At 36.3% G+C, this 25,962-nt stretch overlaps 2 protein-coding genes across 2 annotated transcripts in view; one reads left to right on the top strand and one right to left on the bottom strand.

The window, feature by feature from the left end:
* LOC144961758 (transmembrane reductase CYB561D2-like) overlaps positions 1-18,840 on the bottom strand; it is a 32,145-nt gene extending 13,305 nt beyond the window's left edge. Inside the window, exons 1-5 of the mRNA XM_078894846.1 lie at positions 18,717-18,840; positions 15,179-15,334; positions 9,502-9,539; positions 5,991-6,123; positions 1,533-1,694 (exon numbers count right to left, since the gene is read on the bottom strand). Of these exons, the coding sequence (XP_078750972.1) occupies positions 1,533-1,694; positions 5,991-6,123; positions 9,502-9,539; positions 15,179-15,245 (400 nt within the window). The 5' untranslated portion in view covers positions 15,246-15,334; positions 18,717-18,840. The remainder of the gene's footprint in view (positions 1-1,532; positions 1,695-5,990; positions 6,124-9,501; positions 9,540-15,178; positions 15,335-18,716) is intronic.
* Positions 18,841-23,937: 5,097 nt separating this feature from the next.
* The window catches only part of LOC144961759 (exosome complex exonuclease RRP44-like), a 37,676-nt gene continuing 35,651 nt past the window's right edge, over positions 23,938-25,962 (top strand). The window contains exons 1-2 of the mRNA XM_078894847.1: positions 23,938-24,111; positions 25,585-25,922. The gene's annotated coding sequence lies outside the window, so the exon portion shown is untranslated. The remainder of the gene's footprint in view (positions 24,112-25,584; positions 25,923-25,962) is intronic.

Here is a 25,962-nt window from a genome sequence, read left to right as displayed (position 1 = left end):
AAACGTGCTCGAATCGCTTTTTGTTTTTTAAAGTCACCCTTCAGAGCCATGAGGCCCATGGAGCCAGAATTCTTCCCAGTTTCTACAGCGTGAAACAGACAATAGCAATTGCTAGCAATCATTTGGATAGTATGCTCGATAATGTAATGTACTTTCCACTAGATCTAACAGACCAAGCTACCCATTCATTGCTGGATGGACAGGGGGCTACGGAAAAAATCTCAACAGCACCCGGGATCACTCTTGGTCCCTTTAAAGTACCGCTAATCAGTAAACCATCATGTGGAACTCACTCCCAACTCATTCTCCTGACTGGTCGTAGAGGAGACATGAGATATGATTTTACAGTAGAGTTGTCCATCCAGATGACCGAAGGACTAGAGCTCAGGTGGTCGCTGGTTCGGATAAGTCCATCCAGATCTGTTCTCAGCTTTCCTGACTTTATAATAAACTAAATTCTTATCCAAAACTCATATCCTGTTTTTACCATCTTTTATTGCTTGGCTAAAAATAAATAAAATTCCTACTGACTGAGCACTGTGGGAAGACCAGCACCTTTAGTCATAGAGTGACATATGAATAATACATCACAAATATCTAATATTAAATTGGGAAGACCAGCACCTTTAGTCATAGAGTGACATATGAATAGTACATAACAAATATCTAATATTAAATTGGGAAGACCAGCACCTTTAGTCATAGAGTGACATATGAATAGTACATCACAAATATCTAATATTAAATTGGGAAGACCAGCACCTTTAGTCATAGAGTGACATATGAATAGTACATCACAAATATCTAATATTAAATTGGGAAGACCAGCACCTTTAGTCATAGAGTGACATATGAATAATACATCACAAATATCTAATATTAAATTGGGAAGACCAGCACCTTTAGTCATAGAGTGACATATGAATAGTACATCACAAATATCTAATATTAAATTGGGGAGACCAGCACCTTTAGTCATAGAGTGACATATGAATGATACATCACAAATATCTAATATTAAATTGGGAAGACCAGCACCTTTAGTCATAGAGTGACATATGAATGATACATCACAGATATCTAATATTAAATTGGGAAGACCAGCACCTTTAGTCATAGAGTGACATATGAATGATACATCACAGATATCTAATATTAAATTGGGAAGACCAGCACCTTTAGTCATAGAGTGACATATGAATAATACATCACAAATATTTAATATTTAACCAAATTAATGAATAATAAATAAATAAATAATTGCATTCACTTTATTCATGTCCGAAGGGAAATCTTTTGAAAAGGTCCATTCTACTGAAAGACTGAAATTGAAATATCCCATGCATTGCCAGCAAAGTAAGCAAGAACCAGGTGACTTGCTCAAGGTCACATAGTGCAAGTGGGCATCGAACTCATAACCTTCTGAGTATGAAGCACAGGCTATACTGCTGTACCAAGCTGCTACCTATTTTTTACATTATAAAAAATGGATTGCTATTGTTTTTACTTTCCTTTTTCCCAAGTACTGATACATACCTTGATGAACCCTGAGAGATATTTGTGGTACTTGAGTATAACACCCCCCAAAGACTGGGCACATAAATAACCCACAGTTGTCACCCCAAAAAGGCCATGCCACGTGGTGTAGTGATTCTTGCCCAGTCTTTCTTTATGGAAATGGATGACTGCAAGACCTGATGGAGTTAAACATCAAAAGTTACAACTTACTCTTCTCATTCTAAATGAATCCAAAACAACAAATAAGAAAAAACAAAACCAAAAAAAAAAACAAAACAACCACAAACAAACAAAAAAAACAAAAAACAAAACACACAAAAAACCCCAAACCCACCAAGCCAGTGAAAACCTGATATGTGACCCCAAGCGTCGAAGCGTTATTAAGTCGGGATTTGGAAAATGAAGAAAGTCGGTTATAAAGTGAAAATGGTCAAAATTATCAAATTTCAATTTTTGGTAATTTCATAAAATAAAAATCCTTTTTCTACATAAAAATATAACAATAATAATAATAATAATAGTAACAATAATATATGGTTTTTATATAGCACCTTACCCCGTATCAACAAGCTCAAACATAATAATTCAACATAAATAATGACGATAAGTTATATAAATTTCTTCAAGTGTTAAAATGCCACTATCAGTGATGCATTCAAAACGAGAGTTGACTGTCCCTCAGAGAGCCACCCTGTCCCAGGCTTAATAATTCTGAGTCATTTCCTCCAGCAATAGCATGTAAGATCTCACAGCAAAGGGCGTGTCTTTATCTACCTCCGAGAATGCATGGTTGACTCCACAGTTGCATGGTTCAACCAAAAAACTGTAGACAAGCCTAGCATTTTCCCTACAAACCTTACAAATGAAAGATTCTTAATTGGTGAGAACTGATCACACGTGCTAGTTGGCGATTAAAATGCCTGGTTTTGTGTCGTCGGATTGGTATCAGTGCTCTGTGTGTCAGTGTGTAGATGTTTGTGTGTGTTTGCACATTTTGATACACACTCCATGTTCTTATTTCTTTGTCTAGCTGCATTGGTTCATGATTGAGGCGAAATCGATATCTTTCTTTATTAACGAAATGATACAACTAGCTTAGTCTTTGTGCTCTGAAATTACTTTGTTGGCATGGGTAAAAGTTGGAAAAAATAAAAAGCCTGCCAGGACTGAGCCAGCAAAACAAAAAGCCTGCAGACAAAACCGGTCATTATGATCATAAGTTAGAAATCTTAATAAGCATGTTTTAAACGAACTGCGTATATACCTACCTTAATTAAGTGTACTTGTAGCTCTATTCAAATATAGGAAGCAGTCAGCAGCAAATATCAAATCCAAAAATACCAGAAATCATTTAATCAATAAAATTAACAATTGGCGTATCACTTTCACAAAATTACATGTGTCCTATCACTGTCAATACTAGCCTTAAGGCTAACATCAAGAGGTTTTCTGCCTTTTCGAAAAGAAACCCATTAATGAGGCTTGCTTTCTTTTTAAAGTGGCAGATGATGCAGTAGAGACTGATGGAGATGGTGTAACTGATGATGAAGATATAGTGGCTGGTAATACAGATGGCGTAGCTGACGATGTAGATGTTGTAGCTGACGATGCTGATGCAAATGATGTAGCTGACGATGTAGATGTTGATGATGTAGCTGACGATGTTGATGCAAATGATGTAGCTGACGATGTAGATGTTGATGATGTAGCTGACGATGTTGATCCAAATGATGTAGCTGACGATGTAGATTTTGATGATGTAGCTGACGATGCTGATGCAAATGATGTAGCTGACGATGTAGATGTTGATGATGTAGCTGACGATGCTGATGCAAATGATGTAGCTGACGATGTAAATGTTGATGATGTAGCTGACGATGCTGATGCAAATGATGTAGCTGACGATGTAGATGTTGATGATGTAGCTGACGATGCTGATGCAAATGATGTAGCTGACGATGTAGATGTTGATGATGTAGCTGACGATGCTGATGCAAATGATGTAGCTGACGATGTAGATGTTGATGATGTAGCTGACGATGCTGATGCAAATGATGTAGCTGACGATGTAGATGTTGATGATGTAGCTGACGATGTTGATGCAAATGATGTAGCTGACGATGTAGATGTTGATGATGTAGCTGACGATGCTGATGCAAATGATGTAGCTGACGATGTAGATGTTGATGATGTAGCTGACGATGTTGATCCAAATGATGTAGCTGACGATGTAGATGTTGATGATGTAGCTGACGATGCTGATGCAAATGATGTAGCTGACGATGTAGATGTTGATGATGTAGCTGACAATGCTGATGCAAATGATGTAGCTGGCGATGTAGATGTTGATGATGTAGCTGATGATGCTGATGCAAATGATGTAGCTGACGATGTAGATGTTGATGATGTAGCTGACGATGCTGATGCAAATGATGTAGCTGGTGATGTAGATGTTGATGATGTAGCTGACGATGCTGATGCAAATGATGTAGCTGACGATGTAGATGTTGATGATGTAGCTGACGATGCTGATGCAAATGATGTAGCTGACGATGTAGATGGTGTAGCTGACGATGTAGATGATTGTATTGTAGTCAGTGATGATAATGTTGATGGTCTTCCACAAGTTGGTAAATGGGCATCCCTTTTATTTAAGTAATTATTATATTTCGTATAGGACGAATTTATAGATTTAATCATTGACCTGGGGATGTCCATTGTTGCCGAGTTTAAATCCCTGGCATTTAAATAGCTCTTGACCATCAACAATGCTTCATAATTATGGTTGGTCAATCTCGTCCTGTCTTCCTCTATGATATCATTTAAAACATTAAATGAGCCTTCCAAATTAGGCCCACTAAAAATGCTGAGGATTGCTTTGACCAATTTTGAGAGAACAGGGTACCGAGGCCCAGTTCTACTTTTCAATTTAAAAATCAACCTCCAGTAGTCATGGTCAATATTAAAATCATCATCATCATCTGCGCAGTTTATCAAAGTGATTTCATCATCACACACATAATTCCTTAGTTCAGCGTCCAAACTTCCTAGTTCTGTCTCTGGTACAACATTAGGCAATTTCTTTGCAAGTTCCATGACAGCAGGCCCTGTGCATGATGACCGTTGATGACAAGGGCTTATAAACGATAGCTTTGAAAGAACAGGGTGATCGATAGGCAGCTTCATAAGCATTGAAGTAGCCTGCACATATCCTTCTCTCAGTGAAGAAAAAAACTTTTTCAACCAAGGAAATTTCATTTTATCTTTCATAGCTCTCATCAAAGTGGGGTATGCTTGGTCCCCAACAAACAAATTGTGATCTTTCAGTTGATTGTTTGGATCTTTAAATTGAAAACGAAATATTAAAAACTGAAACCGGATCATAACGAAAGTAAATTATCAAAATTATGCTCATCCGATGAAAACGAAATAATTTTTTTTTTTTTTTTTTTAAATCTGACCATGATGATTTTTTTTTTACTAAGCCGGCAATTTACTCATCTCGCCGGCAGGGCTTTTCATTTGCCGGCAGGGCTTTTCATTTGCCGGCAAGGTCAATTTCAATTTTTCAATTGGCCAGCATGCCGGTCACAGCCGGCAGACTTTGACCCATGTTTGTTAGAAACAAAAGTTTTATCTTACAGAGATTGCCGGAGGATAAACATCTTAAAAACAATAAAAGCAGAAAAGTAAACAAAGCCTTCAAAAATTAATGAATTGCTGATAGAAATACATGGAATTGACACACAATGAAAAAAGTAAATGTGTGGAGAGAGAGAGAGAGAGAGAGAGAGAGAGAGAGAGAGAGAGAGAGAGAGAGAGAAAGAGAGAGAGAAAGAGAGAGAGAGAGAGAGAGAGAGAGAGAGAGAGAGAGAGAGAGAGAGAGAGAGAGAGAGAGAGAGAGAGAGACAGACAGACAGGCAGACAGACAGTTTTTTTTTTCTTGTATTTTTCTTTCGTGCTTTGTCCGGCTCCGTTTCATACACACCTTTTTTCTTAGATCTTAGTATCCTGTGCTTTCTGTCCTCGATTGTTTTAGTCAAACCATTGGTTCTACCCTAGGACTTCATATAGATGTCGCTGATTCTACCCCACTGGTTCACATTTCATGAGAGAAAGAAAAAAGGAGTCATTCACAGACAATAAGACCCATGGAGCCAGAGATTATCCCCTTTTTTAATGTCTCAATGGGCAAAATTGCTTGCTTGCTACTCTTTGGATAGGACGCTAATCTATCGCAAAGTACATTCTATCAGATCTAGTAGACCAATCACTGCTGGGGTGCAGGGAGGTCAGCTATGGTCGATACCTGTCCCTTTAGTGTAAAGTGAATCATGTATCCACAGCGATATCAGGGACCCCTAATTAGTTAGAGAATTGTCATTAATTTCTGTTTTCTTTCAATCACTCAAGATAGTCCAATTCATAGCAAAGCACTAGTTTGACTTTGAAGATGACCTGGTGATCTCTACCTGACAAAACACAAGTTCCTCCAATTCCCACCAACCAGTAGTGTATAGAGGCTTTGGTCGTCCGTGCCATGGATGGGAACAGGGACGAGTCCTTGGAAAAGATGACAATGCCTTCCAACATTAAGAGGGAACACTGGATTAGAAAGTGATCAAGACAAGATATCAGATTAGTATTGGGTCTGGAAGTTAAAGAAAACACAAAAATCAAATTTCAGATTATGCATTGCCTTTGTTTAAAGGGCAATCCATTTTTTCCCCTTATTAACCTTTAATGTATCTTTAAATGAATAAATATTCAAAAGATCATACAAAGAACTTTCTACACACACAGGCTGTTGTAAAAGAAGCTACAGTTTTTAAGCACCTTTTCGTGTTTCATTTGAAAAGAGGAAGAAGAGTATTTGTCCTGGTTATAAAGACTTGGCTTTGTACACCGTATTAGCTTACCAATATTACCATTGCCGTGCTCTACTGACTCGCTAGGAACAGCCTGAATCGTTACACAGCGTTAAAGGCTGTTTAACATTCAAAAGCTTTGCATGCCACATTAGGTTACCATTATTATCATTTACCATATAATGTTTGTTTGCTTTTAAGGGTTTTACGGCACTTGCAACACATTTAGGTCATATCAGTGCCAGTAAAAAGGCAGAAAATGGGATAGTAAAAAAGTTCTAGAACTACAATTAAAGCACCCAAGAGAAAGTAAGACAAAGGGGAACTGGGAACAAATAGGGATCATATGTAGATTCCGAGAGCATACCACCAATGTACTTAGTTTGAGATTACCTATAAGTCTCACCCGGACACAAGCACAAAATCCAACAAAGAGGAATAAACTCAAATGCTTACATTATACATCCATATAATAATACGTAAATGAGAGATGATTTACAAGGAAATAAATATCATCTCCCAAAACAATAACTATGCATTTGGCTGTTTCCCTCCCAAGCAGGGTAACCAGCCAGGGCCAGGACAAAACCAAGTAATCTCATTCCAAGACAAAGATAGAATGTATGTTGGAAAACAGATATAAGGGGATAGAACACACAGTAAGTGCCTTCCTGCCCGCTATGGGAAGTCAAGAACCCCACCCAGATTTAACATATATAAGTTTACCTTTACTACCATTTATCATAACAGGTTACTATTAAAAAAATAAATAAACAAATTAAAAAATTAAGCTTTTATATAGCGCAATAAAGCGCTTTACAAGGGGTTGTTGGTCAAAAGCAATATTTAACACTTAGGACGGGACATGACGCCTGTTAGGCGATGTTATAATTTTTTCTGACAGAGACAACGCTGTTAACGGCCAGGTATTCATTTTACACCTGAGTACGGTGAGAGAATGTGAATAAAGAGCCTTCTCCAAGTACTCAACTATGTGCCCAGCGAGGCTCGAACCCAGGACCTTCCGATCCGAAAGCAAGTGTCATACCACTAGGCCACATGTCCACACTATTTACCATATAAGGTTACCATTATTACCATTTACCACATTAGGTTACCATTACAATGTTTCAGCATTAAAGGCTGTTTTACACGTGTAAGATACAGTTATGGACGCAAGTGTACGCGAACCCATTTATATAGAAATAATAATTCCTTTGAAGAATCAGGTTTTCGTGATACAAAACTTTGATGACTATATTTTAAATTACCACACTGTTGTTTTAAAAAACTTTTAAACCATAAACTGTGACAGCACAAAACAAAAGCTGCAATACTCATTGATGCTACGATGCCATTTCATTATAATTACAGGAAAATATACGGCTTTAACTTTATCTCTCTGAGTATGCAATCTAAAAAATAATTTTAAAAACTCGAGTGCATCCAATGAAATAGGGAGGATAATAATGAATAATGAAATCAGACCTTCCACATTGCTACACCAATTCAGAAATCCAATGTTTACTTCCATTGAATAAATGACGAGACTTGCATAGATTTCAATTGAAACACACACATACACACAAACACATACACACACAAACACACACACACATATATATATATATATATATAATATAATATTGATTCGTGTTATGATGTATGGTAAAGTCTGGTACGAATAGTGCTAGAATGTAACAATGAGCAAATTATAAATGTATATATATATATATATATATATATATATATATATATATATATATATATATATATATAATATATATATATATATATATATATATATCCCAGTCGAGAAACTATATTTAGAAGCAAAGTGATGAGGAATATGAACTTTTGACATTTTGGCAATGAAAGAACCAATGTGTATTCTCCATAACAGCAAAGGAGATATTCAGAGCTGATAAAAACCAACAACCGTTTGACTTGAGATAATACAATGATTTTTATAAATAGAAGACTGGAACTGTGAATTCTAAAAACTGTGCTTTTGTATTTCTATCTTTTGTATTGATGGAATCTCATAGAAAAGGCAATGACACAAAATGTATCACTGAAACATTATTATCTTACAAGCCTGTTTTTTTGCCTCATTGATTGAATGTAAAAAGTAATAAAGAAAAATAAATATAACAGCTTCAACAAAGAACACAATAACATGGAACGTTTCGGGCTCAAAACCCTTCTTCAAGACATAAATATATAATCTGTCGTATATCTGGAATTTAGTAATGTATCTATGTCTTTATTGCTTTTTTGTTGTTGGCTGAAGAAGGGTTTTGATCCCGAAACGTTCTGTGTTTGGTATTTTGTTCTTTTTTGAGGTAGTTAAAATAATTTTTGCTTCTATCAGCCTTGTATCACTTTGATTGAATTTAAAAAGCTTTCTTAAATAATGATAATATAGAAATTATCTTTCTTTTTGTTTTTTTAGAGGTGTCACAGCACTTGTGACAATATTATATCATTTCAGTGCCAGTAAAAAGGAAGATGATCAAAGAAAAGTTGTAGATTTGAAGTAAAAAGCACCAAAGAAAAAGGAAAGACAAAGGAAACTGGTTCAAATGGGGACCAGAAGATTCTACCATCAATCCATCAATGCCTTTATTTTGCTATGAGCTAAATAGCATCCGGAAAGTGAAGAATACTGCTATGATGAATACACTTAAATGTTTACAAACCTACAATATATTCAAAATTTATTATTATAAAAGTACATAACTGAGAGATGATTTACAGGGGAAAAATATCATCCCTCCCAGCCAAGGATCCCCCCCAAAGGACCAGGGAAAAAACAAAACAAACGAGCAATCTCAATCAAGCACAAAGGGGATCGGATAGAAGACACAGCACGTTACCTCTATACTAATCCTGGGAGGTCAGAGGTCACCACCCAGGAAGTTTCTTGTCATTCTTTGTGTATAATTATAATACAATGCTATAAACACTCGGGTATAACAGTCAACAGACTGCCATAATAGCAGCTCATTTTGGTACAAGACTGTATTAGTCACCTATAATACTAGAAAGCTGGTATGTATTTGTAGAACTTTAAATATTCAAAACTGAGTGTAGTCATAGTATAGTAACTTACCCCAAGGACCATTAGAATTGGGTGCCAAGAGAACAGACCTATAGGAAATAGAAATGTATTTTATGAGAAGATAAAAAAAAAGGAAACATAAATAATATAAAATTCATTGATTCAGTCTCATGCATATTAGTTCTGACAGGTAAAATACTTGTACAAAAACTTGTAAACTACACACAATTTCATGTGCAACATCACAGGGTGCTGACCAGTTTTGACCATGAAAATTTGGCAAATTCTTGTAACTACACACAACTCACATCAAACCAATCTTGTTGATGTCTCCCAAAAAATTACTACAAAAACATACAAATCATGGTTTAACATGCAGACCAAGAGACTTGTTAAAAAGAAACACAAACCATTTCTAAAGGCCACCCCCCCCCCCCCCCCCCCCGGCCAAAAAATAATAAAATAATAATAAAATAAAATAAACCTAACTATGAAGCAGCAAATGACGACTTCAAAACGATTAAAATGGAAACTCAAAGAGAATGCTGTAGAGTCAAGTTAACAAAATAATAAATGATGAAAGCAACACCAATACAAATAATAATACATCAAAAGTAAAAATAGAGACAAAAGTGGAATTGATACACTCAAAGACAAGAACTGAACATTCCAATCTGACCCAAAACTTAAGGCCAATATATTGAATAACCAGTTTGTTTAAGTTTTCTCCGATCCACCAACAATCCCAAAAACTTATATTTTACAAGACCAAGACAACTTTGACATGCCTATAATGGAGGACGACCAAGACAACTTTGACATGCCTATAATCGAGGACGACCAAGACAACTTTGACATGCCTATAATGGAGGACGACCAAGACAACTTTGACATGCCTATAATGGAGGACGACCAAGACAACTTTGACATGCCTATAATGGAGGATGACCAAGACAACTCTGACATGCCTATAACGGAGGACGACCAAGACAACTTTGACATGCCTATAATAGAGGACGACCAAGACAACTTTGACATGCCTATAATGGAGGATGACCAAGACAACTTTGACATGCCTATAATGGAGGATGACCAAGACAACTTTGACATGCCTATAATGGAGGACGACAAAGACAACTTTGACATGCCTATAATGGAGGATGACCAAGACAACTTTGACATGCCTATAATGGAGGACGACCAAGACAACTTTGACATGCCTATAATGGAGGACGACCAAGACAACTTTAACATGCCTATAAAGGAGGACGACCAAGACAACTTTGACATGCCTATAACGGAGGACGACCAAGACAACTTTGACATGCCTATAATGGAGGACGACCAACACAACTTTGACATGTCTATAATGGAGGACCACCAAGACAACTTTGACATGCCTATAATGGAGGACGACCAAGACAACTTTGACATGCCTATAATGGAGGATGACCAAGACAACTTTGACATGCCTATAATGGAGGACGACCAAGACAACTTTGACATGCCTATAATGGAGGACGACCAGACAACTTTGACATGCCTATAACGGAGGACGACCAAGACAACTTTGACATACCTATAACGGAGGATTACCAAGACAACTTTGACATGCCTATAATGGAGGACGACCAAGACAACTTTGACATGCCTATAATGGAGGACATCAAAATATCAGAGAGAGGCCTTGCAAAGCTTCTAAATGCAATTAAGGAACACAAAGCAAAAGGTCCTGATGATATACCAGGAAAATTAATTTAAAACTCTATCCCCTATATTGACATATTAAATTTTCATATACTGACATATTGTATTTTCCTATATTGACATATTAAATTTTCATATACTGACATATTGTATTTTCCTATACTGACATATTAAATTTTCCTATACTGACATATTCAATTTTCATATACTGACATATTGTATTTTCCTATACTGACATATTAAATTTTCATATACTGACATATTATATTTTCCTATACTGACATATTAAATTTTCCAGAGTTCATTGAACCAAGGAAAAGAATCTAACGATTGGGAAAAAAAAAAGGAAAAATAACAGAATTACGCAAAGGGAAAAAACACTAAAGCAGAGAATTATAGACCAGTTTTTATTACATCAATCACAAGTAAAATTCTAGATCATGTCATATTTTTCTAAAATTATGAATCATATAGAGGCCAAAGAAATTCTAACAGAATCACAGCATGGTTTTAGGAATAAAAGGTCATTTGAAACACAAGTGATGAAAACAATCAATCACTTAGAAAAAAAACATAAATACGAAATTACAAACTGATGCAATTTTCTTAAACTTCAGCAAAGCTTTCGACAAAGTCCACCATCATACAAAGTCCACCATCATACTAAGTTTTCGACAAAGTCCACCATCGTACAAAGTCCACCATCATATAAAGTCCATCATCATACAAAGTCCACCATCATATAAAGTCCACCATCATACAAAGTCCACCATCATATAAAGTCCACCATCGTACAAAGTCCACCGTCGGACACTGGCCCTGAAATTATGGAGACCGAGATCGATCCCAGGTGCAGTCGAATATTTTAAATTCTGACCTCCCTGCCCACCCAACAGTGAATGGGTAGCTGAGTCTGTTAAATTTGGTGGAAGTACTTTGCGATAGACTAGCATCCTATCCAAAGGATAGCAAGCAATTGCTATTGTCCGTTTCACGTTATAGAAGCCAGGATAAACTCTGAATGGGCTGAACGGCTCTGAAGGACTACTTTTTAAAATAATGACTCCCTTTATTAATACAGAACAAAACATTCCAATGGATTATCTTCTTCTTGACCAATCGAAGACTGGTAGTTGTCGTGGATGGTGCATCATTAAAGTTAGGCCAAGTGATGTCTGGTGTTCCTCAGGGTACAGTTCTTGTCCCCCTCCTATTCTTAATCGACATTAATGATATGGCAGAAAGACTTACACCTGGATCCCAGTTATGATTATTTGCAGATGACAGCTGAGAGATATCTGACAATAAGAACAAAACTATCTATTGTATCACACAGCCGTTTAAATAGGGCCCAAACTTTCAGTTTAGTTACTTCTTCCCTCACTGGCTACCGTCAAGTAATGTAAACAATCCACCGTCAACCACAGTGATAACACCTGTCAAGACGGGGTGCATTGGCAATAAATTATGTCTGCAGGTAAATCTCATCGCTCTGAATTTCTCTCAGGCAGAGAGTAGTAGAAATTTCATCAAAATACTCAATTTTCTCAGCCTGTTGTGGACGCAGCATCTTTTTCATAATTTTCAAACATATATGGATACAAAGACCAGCTTTTCCTCTACAAGACGCAATTATTTTTGTTTACATCATTAAATGATAAGTTTGTGTTTTGCTCTTTTGAATAATCAGAGTTTTTTATGAAATAAATATTAAAATCATAAGTTTAAGAAATATTTAAAAATTCAAAATATCAAATCAACACTTTTTATCATCAAGTGTGAGGGATCAGAGAAAAGTAGATGAAATTATCTTTCATATGATATATACTTTATTATGTAGATTCAGGGATTTAAGAATAGAGGGTGTGGAAAGGAATCTCAATAATTATTTTTGTTACCAACAAAGAGGAGAATATTTCATATTATTTTAGAAACCCAATAATAAAACTAGATAGTGATGATAAGAGACATTTATTTAATTTGATTTCATTGAATTTAAGCGGAAATTTTAGATATTTCATAAATTTACTTATTTAAGTTCTGTTCAGGTCATGGAGACACACTGAAGACGGTCATCACACCAGTACAAATGAAATATGTCGAATTTGTTGTGAAAGAGTACAGAGCTGAGAGGATTAAAAGACTCTAGACTTTATCAACAATTGACTATAAATATAAATGAGAAATTCTGACATATTTAAATATTTCAATTTGCGAGAAATGTATCTCACTGATACATAATTTAAAGAAATGCGATGCAGGTATTGATACCTTTGGTTCAATGAGAAAACTCTGAACAAGAGACAATACTTAATGAGGTGAATATGATCCTAATCTTTCACCAGTGATGTGCTATATGCAGTCTATATGGCACACAAATTAAAAGAGGCACAAATTAAAAGAGGTGCAAGTCAAGTACATAAAAAAAAAGTAATGGGCATGGATATCTCAAAAATAAGGTTATAAAAATTTTAAGAACTCTTTAAGATTTTCTTAGTGGTTTTGATTGTCTTTAAATGAATGTCCTTATATAACAATATTTAATGGAATTCTTATAATTCGTTGTTTCTGGGATAAATATAAGTGAATCACATTTGACTATGTTTCTGGTTTATTAAAAAATATCTATTAAGACAATGCTGTGATTGGATTTCAGTTTTACCTTACTCAAAATCCTTACTTTTACGTACAGGTGAACTGATATCTCAAAAACGCCTCAATCTACTGGTATAAAATTTATATGTGTACATTTTACAGATATTCAACATCATTTCCATTACTTTTGTTTAAAAATCTTAAGTGTTGAACATGTTAAAATATTCTCTTAAAAATTTTAATTCACTTAAATTTATGTATCAATTTCATGGTTATCCCTCTTGCTTTTTAACAACATTATAATAATGATTAAATAATCAATGAAAACTCTGTTAATAAACTGTTTGGTAGTATAAAAATATTTTTTCTGCACTTAATAACGGCAATACTACATTAGTTTGAAATTCAGAAAAAAACGATCAAAACAGCGAAAAAATTGTCTCCCTCTCTCAGTGTAAAGCTATGACTCATCATCACTAGACTGGCTAGATTTACCTGGCGAACTAAACTGAAAGCAATAAACGCCTGTGATCATTATATACACATATTAAGGAGCCATATCTCATCAAGATGATAAAGAAACTAAAACTTGCTTTCTTTGGACTTTTATCTAGAGACATGACAGCCTTGAAAAAAAAATTCTAGAGGGTATTGTGGAGGGCAAAAGAGGGAGAGGGAGACCAAGAAGAAGATGGTCACAAGACATCAGCAAAAGGATATAATATAAGCCCGTGACTGAATGTGGAAGGATGGCACAGGACAGAAGCTTGTTTCTATTAGCAGCTACAAAGACACATCCAGGATGTAATATAAGCCAGTGACTGAATGTGGAAGGATGGCACAGGACAGAAGCTTGTTTCTATTAGCAGCTACAAAGACACGTCCAGGATATAATATAAGCCAGTGACTGAATGTGGAAGGATGGCACCGGACAGAAGCTTGTTTCTATTAGCAGCTACAGAGACACGTCCAGGAGAGATAAGCCATGATGATGATGATCTTGTGGAAATAAATGGCATTCATTAATTGAGCTTTGAGCTTTTATATAACGCAAGATCCACTAAACGTGCCCAAAGCGCTTTACAAGGGGTCCCTGGCCAACAGCAACACTTAACATGTAAGACGGGACATGACGCCTGCTAGTTTTAGGTGATATAATACTTTTTTTCTGACAGACACAATGCTGTTAACGCCCAGGCACTCTTTTTACACCTGAGTACGGTGAGAGAATGTGAGTAAAGAGCCTTTTCCAAGGACTCAACTATGTGCTGAGTGAGGTTCGAACCCAGGACCTTCCGATCCGAAAGCGAGTGTCATACCACAAGACAACATAGCGGCACCATGATGAATACGTAGAACATTGGGACACCTAGGAATTTCACTGTATAAATGATCGTTCATTTCTTTAAAAAGTAATCACACTTACTGTATTCAGCTACGGCATAATAGATAATGATGGATGGTAGCACCAAGGCTGATATGTGAGCAACCATCCTCAGTAATATTGCTGTCACAGTAGAATTGTCTGAATTCTGTCTCTTTCCTGCTGATTTAAATGCTGGGAGAGAACCCTGGGATGAATCTGGTTAAGACAAAAAACTAACAACAAAAAACAAAGACAAACTTATATCGACATTTTACTGCAGTCCCGAAAATATCAATATTATTTATATCTGTCCTAGACTGTAATATAAATTGAACCATTGGTATCATTTCTTTCATCAGAACATTAAATTGGCCCTAGGGGGTTATTTTCATTGACATTTTGCTCCGAATTCAAATGTCGCTATGTCTTTGCTTGTCATTCTCATGCTGCCTCAAACAGGTGTCAGCCATTTAGTGACGGAAATTAGAATATGGCCTCAGCGCTGAAAGAGAAATGCTGGGAACAGAGGTGTTGGATTTTATGGAGACATGACTTGTAAAGTATAGCAAGTCCAATGTCTGAAATGGATGCTGAGGATTGCCCGGTTAGTTTGAGTGGGGTGATATTCTGGTTAATATATTATGCTAGAACCCTTCTAAGCTCCTTTTACTTTTTCGATGACAAAAACTATGATTATGAGTATGAGGTGTAACAGGTGTAAATGAAATGAATACCTGACTTAGGTAGTGAACGATATTGTAAGATTTGTAGGACTAAAAGGAAGCTAAGCAGTAACAGGCAAGTTGCACTGTATGGAGTCGACATTTCATTTCATCTGACAGGAAAAAATGAAGGCCATTATCATTATCAATTTAAGCATGGTGAATGAATAGAATTGCACTGTGTGTCCTTGCCTTGCCTTCCCTATTATATACTTATAGGCTGTCATTATTCACAGACACCTGTCTGGGAATAACGAAAATTTGTTATTCCCAGACACCTGTTATTCCCAGACAGGTGTTGGAAGATGCAAACTGCCCAACTAGGCGTGAAAAATACCAAATATTCTGAAAAAAATACCAGTGGTTATTTGTGTCCCAAAACAGTCCACATCAAGTGATATTTAACATAAGATGAAAGTAAATAGTGATAAATGTCAATGAAATTTCTTTTGTCACTTTGAACTGAAAACGTCAAACTGGCAATTCGCCTTTTTTTTTTTTTCAACCAGCAAGAAAGTTGTTAATCATCAAATCTGTTCATGGTCCACCAACCATTTAAATTTTCACTACTGTTAACTTTATTGATCATCTTTTGATTCTATAATTTGTTCATTCTGACCACAATTTTGGGGATATTGATGATGGCCAGGAATTTGTTTATTTCGCGGACGAATTCCTAGGCCAAGGTGTTGTTCGCCCCAAAGCCCAAAAACGACAACACTTGTTTTTTCCCCTGTCTTCTTCATACAAGACAATGCAATTTATTATCACACATCCACAAAACTAGATCCAACAACATATTCTAATCAGAGATGTGAATTTTAAGATACATCGATACCGGTGTGAATAGACAGCTCAGTGGGTTAGACCACCTTTCATTTTGCTCCTTTTAGCTGCACAGACTCAAATCTGATCGCTCCCCCCCCCCCCCCTTTTTTTTTTTTTTTTGAGGGAGTCTATTCTTTTATTCTTTTTTGTTTGGGCTTGTTCTATTACTGAGCATGAATTTCTTTAAATTGTTTTAATTTTAAAATTTTAAAAATTATCGTTTTTCTCCTCTATATGACCATTTGGTCGCTCTCTGAATATTTCTGTTTGTTTGCTTTTTTAATTGTTTATTCTTTTTAGAATATACTCTTTGAGATCGGAGTGGGGACGAATATATGACAATTTGCTAGAAAGGAACTAAAAAGAGAGAAAGAGAAAGAGAGAGAGAGAGAGAGAGAGAGAGAGAGAGAGAGAGAGAGAGAGAGAGAGAGAGAGAGAGAGAGAGAGAAAGATTAATCTAAAAAAAAAGAGGTGGGAGGGGGTGGGGGGTGGATGGGACATTTATCATTTACAATGCTCTGTATAAAAAGAAGACGGAATAAAAAAATAAAAAAAGTGGCAGAACCAGGATTCGAACCCATATCGTCGAATCTGACATGCCCTTGGGGGCAGACCACTTAAGCATTCGGCCATGACACCCGCATGAAGGTCGACGAATAGTGTGTTTATGACATGAATATGTACCTAATAACGACTGATTTATTGTTGGTTAATTTTACATTTTTATTGATATTTTATTAACTTTACTTATTTGTTTTTTTTTGTTTTTTAAGGGTTTTACGGCGCTTGCAACACATTTAGGTTATATCAGCGCCAGTAAAAAGGAAGAAAATGGGACAGTAAAGAGTTATAGAATTACAATTAAAGCACCCAAGAAAAAGTAAGACATAGGGGAACTGAGAACAAATAGGGATCAGATGTAGATTCCAAGAGCAAACCACCAATGTACTTAGTTTGAGATCACCTAAAAGTCTCATCCAGACACAAGCACAGGTCCCAACTAAGAGGAATACACTCAAATGTTTACCAATTATATAATATAATATGTAAACTAAACATAACACAATGTATAACAGAGAGATGATTTACAAGGAAAAAAATATCATCTCCCAAAACTATAACTATACATTCGACTGTTTCCCTCCCAGCCAAGGAGCTCCGGCAAGGATCAGGACAAAACTAAGTAATCTCATTCCAAGACAATGACAGGAAACAATTGGGAAACGGGTATGGGGGGATAGAAGACAGAGCATGTACCTCCCTGCCCACAATGGGAGGTCAGGATCCCCACCCAGAACTTTACTTATTTCAATTTGCATAAAATTTCGAAACATTCCGTATTCTGGAATGTGGATAATTGTTTGAAAGATCAGTGTTTCAAAGAAGTGTCTGGGATTAACGAAAATTGGTTATTCCCAGACACCTGTCTGGGGATAACAAATTTTCGCTATTGGCAGACCCTGTCTGGGAATAATCACAGCGATACTTATATACAAAACAAACTAACTACTCTCACAACGGCTGGCTTATTGGCTTATTAAAAAATGTAACTTGGGGCCTGCATTGACAAGCTACGATTACAATTAAGTATAAAACATAACCTGAGGGTAAGAGATGCATCAATTAAGTATAAAACCTAACCTGAGGGTAAGAGATGCATGATTCTTGTTGACTACAATTTCAACCCTTGTTTCCACTTGTCTTACACTTCACTAGAATAGTGACGAATTTCAGTTAAAGTTAAAGAGTTGTTTGTCTTACAGTTACAGTACAGGCATCTGACGTGAAGAATACGATTTTTTAAGAAAACAATCTAGGTGTCTGAGTTTGATCCAACCCGTTCCCGAGGAAATTTTCAATTCAACATAAAACGGAGAATCCCGTAATTGCTACTGACGACACTGACACACGACAGTGATTTTTTTTTTCTTTTATCTGCTGATGCCGATGCGAGTCCCCTCCCCCCTTCCTTAGCCAACGCAGGTGTAGAAAATCTGGAAATGAAACAAAAACTATAAACTACAAACATAGAAAATATTCGAACTTACTGAAAAATTCTTGTTTGGAATACTTTTATTGCCACCTCTTTTCGCAGTATTTTGTGAATGAAAAATTTATGAGAGAGAACCTGAGGCGAATGCTAGTGCAAACAATAGTCTCAACTCAAAGGTCAAAAGTCAAAGTTAATCTTGATTAAAAAGAGAATGGAACTGTGTATTCCCTACACCGATTTACTGAATACACATCTGTGTTTTCCCTACACCAGTGTACCAAATACACACATAGGTATTCTCTACAATGGGAGCGATTAGTATAAACAAAGGAAACAAAACGGTCTGACCGAGAAGGCGAGGTTGCTGAATGTTTTGACATGCGTAACTGTAACCGAGGTGTGCCGAGTCAGGGGTTCACGTCCCTTTCTAGATTTTTTTTCATTTTTTTTTCCTTTTCTATTTTTTTTTTTTTTTTTGGTAAAAATTATTGATTCTCAAATTCCACATTTTGGAACATGAGTGATTCCTGAAGACATCAGACTTGAGAAATTTGATTAACATTTTTACAATTCTTATTTGTTTACTTTTACCTATATCATTTATTTATAGGATAAAGTGAAGAATTTGGATATGAGATCTCTCTCCTGCAAAACGTGTAGTTTAGTTCGTTCTGTATGTTTGCTAGGAACTGTCAGATTTGCATTTTTTCAGCAAATCGTGGCATTCATAGTGATATAATTCACTTGATCACATGACGGTATTCGGATTTACAGAAATCATAAACAAGTTTCACTGATTAACAACATCAACTAATATTACTGCTGATATTACTGTCGTTTTTATGTCATCGATGTGATAATTATTGCCCTGGGAAATATTTAGTTAAACGTTTCGGCAAACTGTCAATTGGTTCTTCTAGCCCGAACAAACCAAAAGTAGACAGATTCGGGGACTTGATATTTTTCGCGTCCGCTTCAGATTTTCATTTGACCTCACATAAGTAAAGGGGAGACATTCCGAAAGCTACTACATCCCCAGTATTCATTCAATTTCTATTTTCACCGTTGATCTTTTGTCAGGCGTTTATTTAATCAATTTGTCATCATATAAAAGCGTTTTTAAAATTCTAGAACAAACTTTGATAGATTTGTGAAAGTTTAAAATTTCCTAATTTGACCATTGTTTTGATTCTCGGCCGCCATTTTAATTTGTGAAGTATTGAAGGTAGTGCAAAGCACTCCCAAGTAAAGCGTGGTAAAGACTTGCGACTTATTGATATTGATATCTACTGACTGATAAACTAAAATCATGCCGAATAAAGCATGACAGCGACGACAAGCACATCGATTAAAATGTACATCTAATCGTAATCAAGCTAATCAAGAAAATGATTCTGGCAATATCAAATGAAAATAGTTCTTTCCCCGCGAAATTGCGGGCTTTTTACTCGTATATATATATATATAATATATATATATATATATAATATATATATATATATATATATATATATATATATATATATATAGAGAGAGAGAGAGAGAGAGAGAGAGAGAGAGAGAGGATCTTGAAGAAAACGTGCATCCATTATTCTCTCCATATCATTGTTAGGCTTTAATATACTATGCGATTGCAGCCAATTCAGTGTATTGCATGTCAGTCAACTTTTTTCAGATCAGACTAAAGGATAGTTTACTCCTGGATCTAAGTAGATCTTTTCGCTAGCGAACTTGTACCCCTTTTTTCTTATGGTTTTTTTTTCTTCCTTAGTCTAAGGTCCCATCCTGGGTGGAGTTAATGTACCTCCCCTCATGGACAGGTAGATCACTTGTTCTAGCTCCAATATCTTCCTCTTCCCCCTTTATCTGTTTTCCAATTTGCTCTTTGTATTAGAATGAGAATTCAATTTTCCTGGCCTTGGCCTGAGCCCTTGGCTGAGAGGGGAGCAGTCTATGTATAGTTATCTTTTTTGAAGATGATCTATTTTTCTTGTAGTCTCTGTTACTGTTATGGAGTGTTGGATTTTTTTGTTTTGATTATAATGATTTTTAAACATTGTGCGCATTCTACTCTGAGAGTACGCTATTGGAATCTATAACTGTTCTCTACTTGAACCATTCCCCCTTTCCTTTTTTTTTTTCCTCGTGCGTTAATGTTTTAAAATTAAAGTTTTTTAAAACTGGTATCCAATTTTTTTTCTTTTGACTGGTCCCGAATAAATTACCTAAATTTGTTACAAACATTTTAAAACAATATACAGATTGTAGATCTCACCCTCATCCATTTTTCTGAGTCCGATATTGCCTAAAACAGAACAAAAATGTCCCAAGCCCGTAAGACTTTTAAAAGGACAGGACCCGGGCAAAAAAAAATTAAAAATTCAAAGCAGTTCTGAATTTTTGTCCTCTCTCTCTCTCTCTCTCTCTCTCTCTCTCTCTCTCTCTCTCTCTCTCTCTCTCTCTCTCTCTCTCTCTCTCTCTCTCTCTCTCTCTCTGAGGCTCCCTTGAAAATAATTCGAGACCCATCCAAGACACTATAACTATAAAGTTGTTCGGGTTTGTTTGTTTTTTCATCTCCGGAACTCATATTGTTACATACTACGAATGCATAAGGCAATAAATTTTGACTCAATAACTTAGAGGATTTATTTCAATACCTATGTTAACCAAGTACTAAAATACTTTTTTTAAAAGTTTAAGTAAAGAAAATTTCTAATCTTCATATTAGGACAGATTAAACTTGAAAATTTTCACCAAGACAAAGTCGGCATTGTCCTAAACCTCGCCTGAACCTGGCATTAATCAAAGAAACATAAAAATCAGCTTAAAATTCACGTATATTTACCATTATTACAGGTGAACGAACTAAACTACAGGTTTTTCAGAAGAGGGACTCTCATATCCAAAGTCTTCATCGGGTGCTAAAAATAAATAATAAAGGTAACAGTAAACAAATAAAAATTGTAAAAATGTCAATCAAATTTCTCGAGTCAGGAATCACTCGTGTGTCCAAATGTGGACTTGAGAATTAATAATTTTGACCAAGGCAGTATGCATAATATACCAAAAAAAAATTAAATTGCCTAAAAAGGGACGTGAATCCCTAACTCGTCCATCCCGGTTACAGTTACGCGTGCTAAAACATCCAGCCATTTTATATTCTCTTCCGGTGTAGGGAATACACATGTGTGTATTTATTACATTGAAGTAGGAATATACAGTTCCAAAGAGAATTTAATCATGCGGTCGAACACGACCCTTGACCTTGATCTTGACATCTGACCTTTCAAATCGAGTATTCGTTTTCGATTTTCGAGTGGCTTTTGGCTTTTGGCTTTTGGTCTTTCTTTAGCAGGTTTTTCTCAGAAGTAAGTGAGCCAACGTATTGAAATTTATTGGGGCTTAGACAAACGAATGGGCAAAGACTTTGAAATCACCCTTTAAAAAATAAGCGAAATGAAAGCAACAAGCTATAGATGAAACGAAATTTGCGCCACTCAGCTCTTAGTCTTAGTTATCACTAAATTTTAAGATTAAGAGTATTTATCAGGGTTGCCAGTTTGGCATTTTAAATGCCAGATTCCACAAATCTGGCATTTTTGAAAACCGTTTGGCATTAGAAAAATCATTTGGCATTTGGCATTTTCATTTGGCATTTTCTTTTCTTGTATATTATACTTCAAATGACACCTTTCTAAACGCGTAAAAACAAATCTCTTCACATCGGAAAACTTTGCTATTAAAACTCACACCCTGAACTAGCCCTGCCTCCCTCAGATATTCACTCAAATTCAGCCCTCGACAAGTATCCTCGTAAGTTTTCTGGGAATCTCCTGCAAAACTCGTGTATATTTGCGTCATGGTCGCCTGTTAACTTTAAACTCTGTTCGTTAGGGTGGTCTGATTTTACAGCATCCAATGATTTCACTCCTTTACGTATTTACCTTTCATGTTAATGTATTTCTTTTCATTCTTAAAATCCAACCGTGGTGTAGTGGTTTAGCACTCCACTTAGTAGTCAGTAAGTAAAAAATTACCCCAACAGGAAATTTAGTATAATTCAAAAAAAAAAAAAAAAAAGAAAAAAAAAAGAAGATAAAACACGCAAGCCACCAGGATATGATAGTAAATTGTCTATCAAAAGTGAGTAGTTTTCTTAGTGGGGGTGGGAGTCAACAGACTTTGGCATTTTTTTTAATGTTTTGGCATTTTTTGAGTCTTCCCCTGGCATTTTGTTGAAAAATAATCTGGCAACCCTGGTATTTATCTAAGAAGTAGAGACAGAGACTACAGTCTAGTACAGCACAGCCATTTCTATGATTAGGCACACTATACCAATCAGACTACAATCAGACGTGCACTTATTTGCAGGTATTAATTGTTAGTACCAATGGTACTACCGCAAACTCTGGGACCCAAAATTAAAAAAAAATTGTTTCCCCCCTCCCAAAACCCCAAGATTATTTGGGTCCCCGAGTTTGCGGTAGTACTGTATAATTAGGAAATTTTAAACTTTCACAAATCAATCACGTTGTTCAAGAGTTTTTAAAATGCCAGAGAGGTGCGCCGGTGTTACCAATACTTAGATTTAGATGTCTAGACTATCTATATATTGATAAATGACAAAAGATCCACGGTGAAAATGCAAATTGAAAGAAATTCTAGGTAGGAGCTTTTGGAAGGCCTCCTTATTATTCCCAGTGGCGGATGTTGTGAGCATTTTACCAAAGCGCATATATCATCAATTTTGATCAAGAATACAATTCCAAATAAATAAGGAATATAGGCAATAGGAATAGGCTGTCATTATTCCCAGACACCTGTCTGGGGATAACCAATTTTTGTTATCCCCAGACAGGTGTCTGGGGATAAAGAAAATTTGTTATCCCCAGACGCATGTAGCAAGTGGGCAGAAAGATTTTATGCAAAATGCCAAACTAGGCGTGAAAAATACCAAATATTCTGGAAAAAATACTGGTGGTTGTGTCCCAAAACAGTTAACTCTTTAGTTGCCACGGTCGCCGCACGGCGACCAAAAAAAAAAGGTCGCTGAGTTGCCACGGTCGCTCTACGGCGACGAGTCAATGACCGCTATTATCGAGGCGAATAATAAATTCTGCGAGCAGTAATTATACTGCTGAACTGCCATACATCTCACTGACGGCTATTGACAGCATTTTCTCGTGCATTCATGATTTAAATTCGATTTTTACCATAGAATTAAACGAATGAGAATACGTACGAAGCCTAAAAAGTGTCCACCAATGAAAGCATTCAGCGCCATTTTGTTGTTGGCTGAGAATGTAGTAATTACCATTCATTCGGTATCTATGTCAACATAACGACACAAGAAAAACAGCAAACAATATCAAAATCCACAATAAAATGTTTCAGAACTGTTGCGTATATTTATGGCACAACGAAGCTGTCAAAAAATGAAGTTAGAGAATGTGTGTAATCATGTATTATAATAACCTGTAATGTGTTTTCCAACCACCACATCATCTACCACTACAACCACCACCACAATATCATTACTAACACTACTACTACAACCACCAGCCCCACATCATTATCACTACCACTACTACTACACTACCACCAGCACATCATCATCACTACCACTACTACAATCACCACAACCACATCGTCATCACTACCACTACTACTGCAAACACCACCACCATATCATCTCATCATCATTACCACTACTACCACAACAACCACCACCACCACTACTACTACAACCACCACCACATCACTACCTCAACTACTACAACCACCACCACAATAGCATCACTACCACTACTACTACAACCACCACAACCACATCGTCATCACGACCACTACTACTACAACCACCACCATATCATTACCATTACCACTACTACTACAACCACCACTACCACCATATCATCACCATTACAACTACTACTACAACCACCACAACCACATCATCATCACTACCACTACTACTACAACCACCACCACATCATCATCACTATCACTACTACTACAACTACAACCACCACCACATTATCATCACTACCACTACTACTACTGCAACCACCACCACCATATCATCATCATTGAAATATTTATTTTTTTTAAATTGAGCTTTATATAGTGCAATATCTACTAAATGTGCTCAAAGCGCTTTACAAGGGGTCCCTGGTCAACATTTAACATGTAGGACGGGACATGACGCCTGTTAGGCGATATTACAATTTTTCGGACAAAGACAACTCTGTTAACGGCCAGGTACTCATTTTACACCTGAGTACGGTGAGAGAATGTGAGTAAAGAGCCTTTTCCAAGGACTCGACTATGCGCCGGAAGCGAGTGTCATACTACTAGACCACATAGCCGCATCATTACCACTACTACTACACAACACCACCACATCATCATCACGACCCTACTACTACAACCACCACCACCACCATATCATTACCATTACCACTACTACTACAACCACCACCACATCATCATCACTACCACTACTACTACAACTACAATCATCACCACCACCACATCATCATCACTATTACTACTACAACTACAACCACCACCAACACCACATCACCTCACTAACACTCAGTACTACAATCACTACCATTAGGTTTTGGAGCTTTACTTCATTCGAAATAAGGAAACTTCGGAATTGTATTTGGCATTGTGTTTATATATCATAATATAATTCTAATCAGTTATCTATTTAGAACTAGATACTATACAATATGTATGCCAAATACCACCCCAATTCCCCTTTCTTGTGTGCGGGAATTCCTCTTTCGGCATTGAAATTGAGTGTGAGAGAGTCATCACTACACACATAAACAACAGAAACAATTTAAAAACAAGACTATGACACGCAACCACTCACACACGAGGCTATACTATTTATCCTTTTCTCTATATAGAATAGGACAAGACAAACAATAGCTTGACTCTCGCTACACTTCAACTCTCGGTCGACCTGTCAATATTCCTTTTTGCCTCGGACGTAATCATTAATAGAATGTTGTGTGGTTTTGACCGTGAAGAAAACCTTAAGAAGTCACATTTATATCATTTTAGAGAGATCGTTTTGAATAATTTTGAGTTAAACGAGAGAGCATCAACTTGTTTTCATGAACGGCCGATCAGCGCTTGTTTACTATAGTAACGCGATTCCCAGCCAACATCAAAATGGCGGATATTTTTCTCATCGAGGCCGCTGGTTGGTTAACCAATAAGAGCACCGTACGGTTTCCATTGGGTAAATTCCTTGATTTTTACATTGTTTTTATCGTAATTTT

This window comes from Berghia stephanieae, unplaced genomic scaffold (genome assembly GCF_034508935.2).
Source record: "Berghia stephanieae isolate SIO BIC M18660-M18661 unplaced genomic scaffold, UCSD_Bste_1.3 scaffold4, whole genome shotgun sequence".
Taxonomy (NCBI): domain Eukaryota; kingdom Metazoa; phylum Mollusca; class Gastropoda; order Nudibranchia; family Aeolidiidae; genus Berghia; species Berghia stephanieae.
This window is presented reverse-complemented; position numbering and strand designations above follow the sequence as displayed.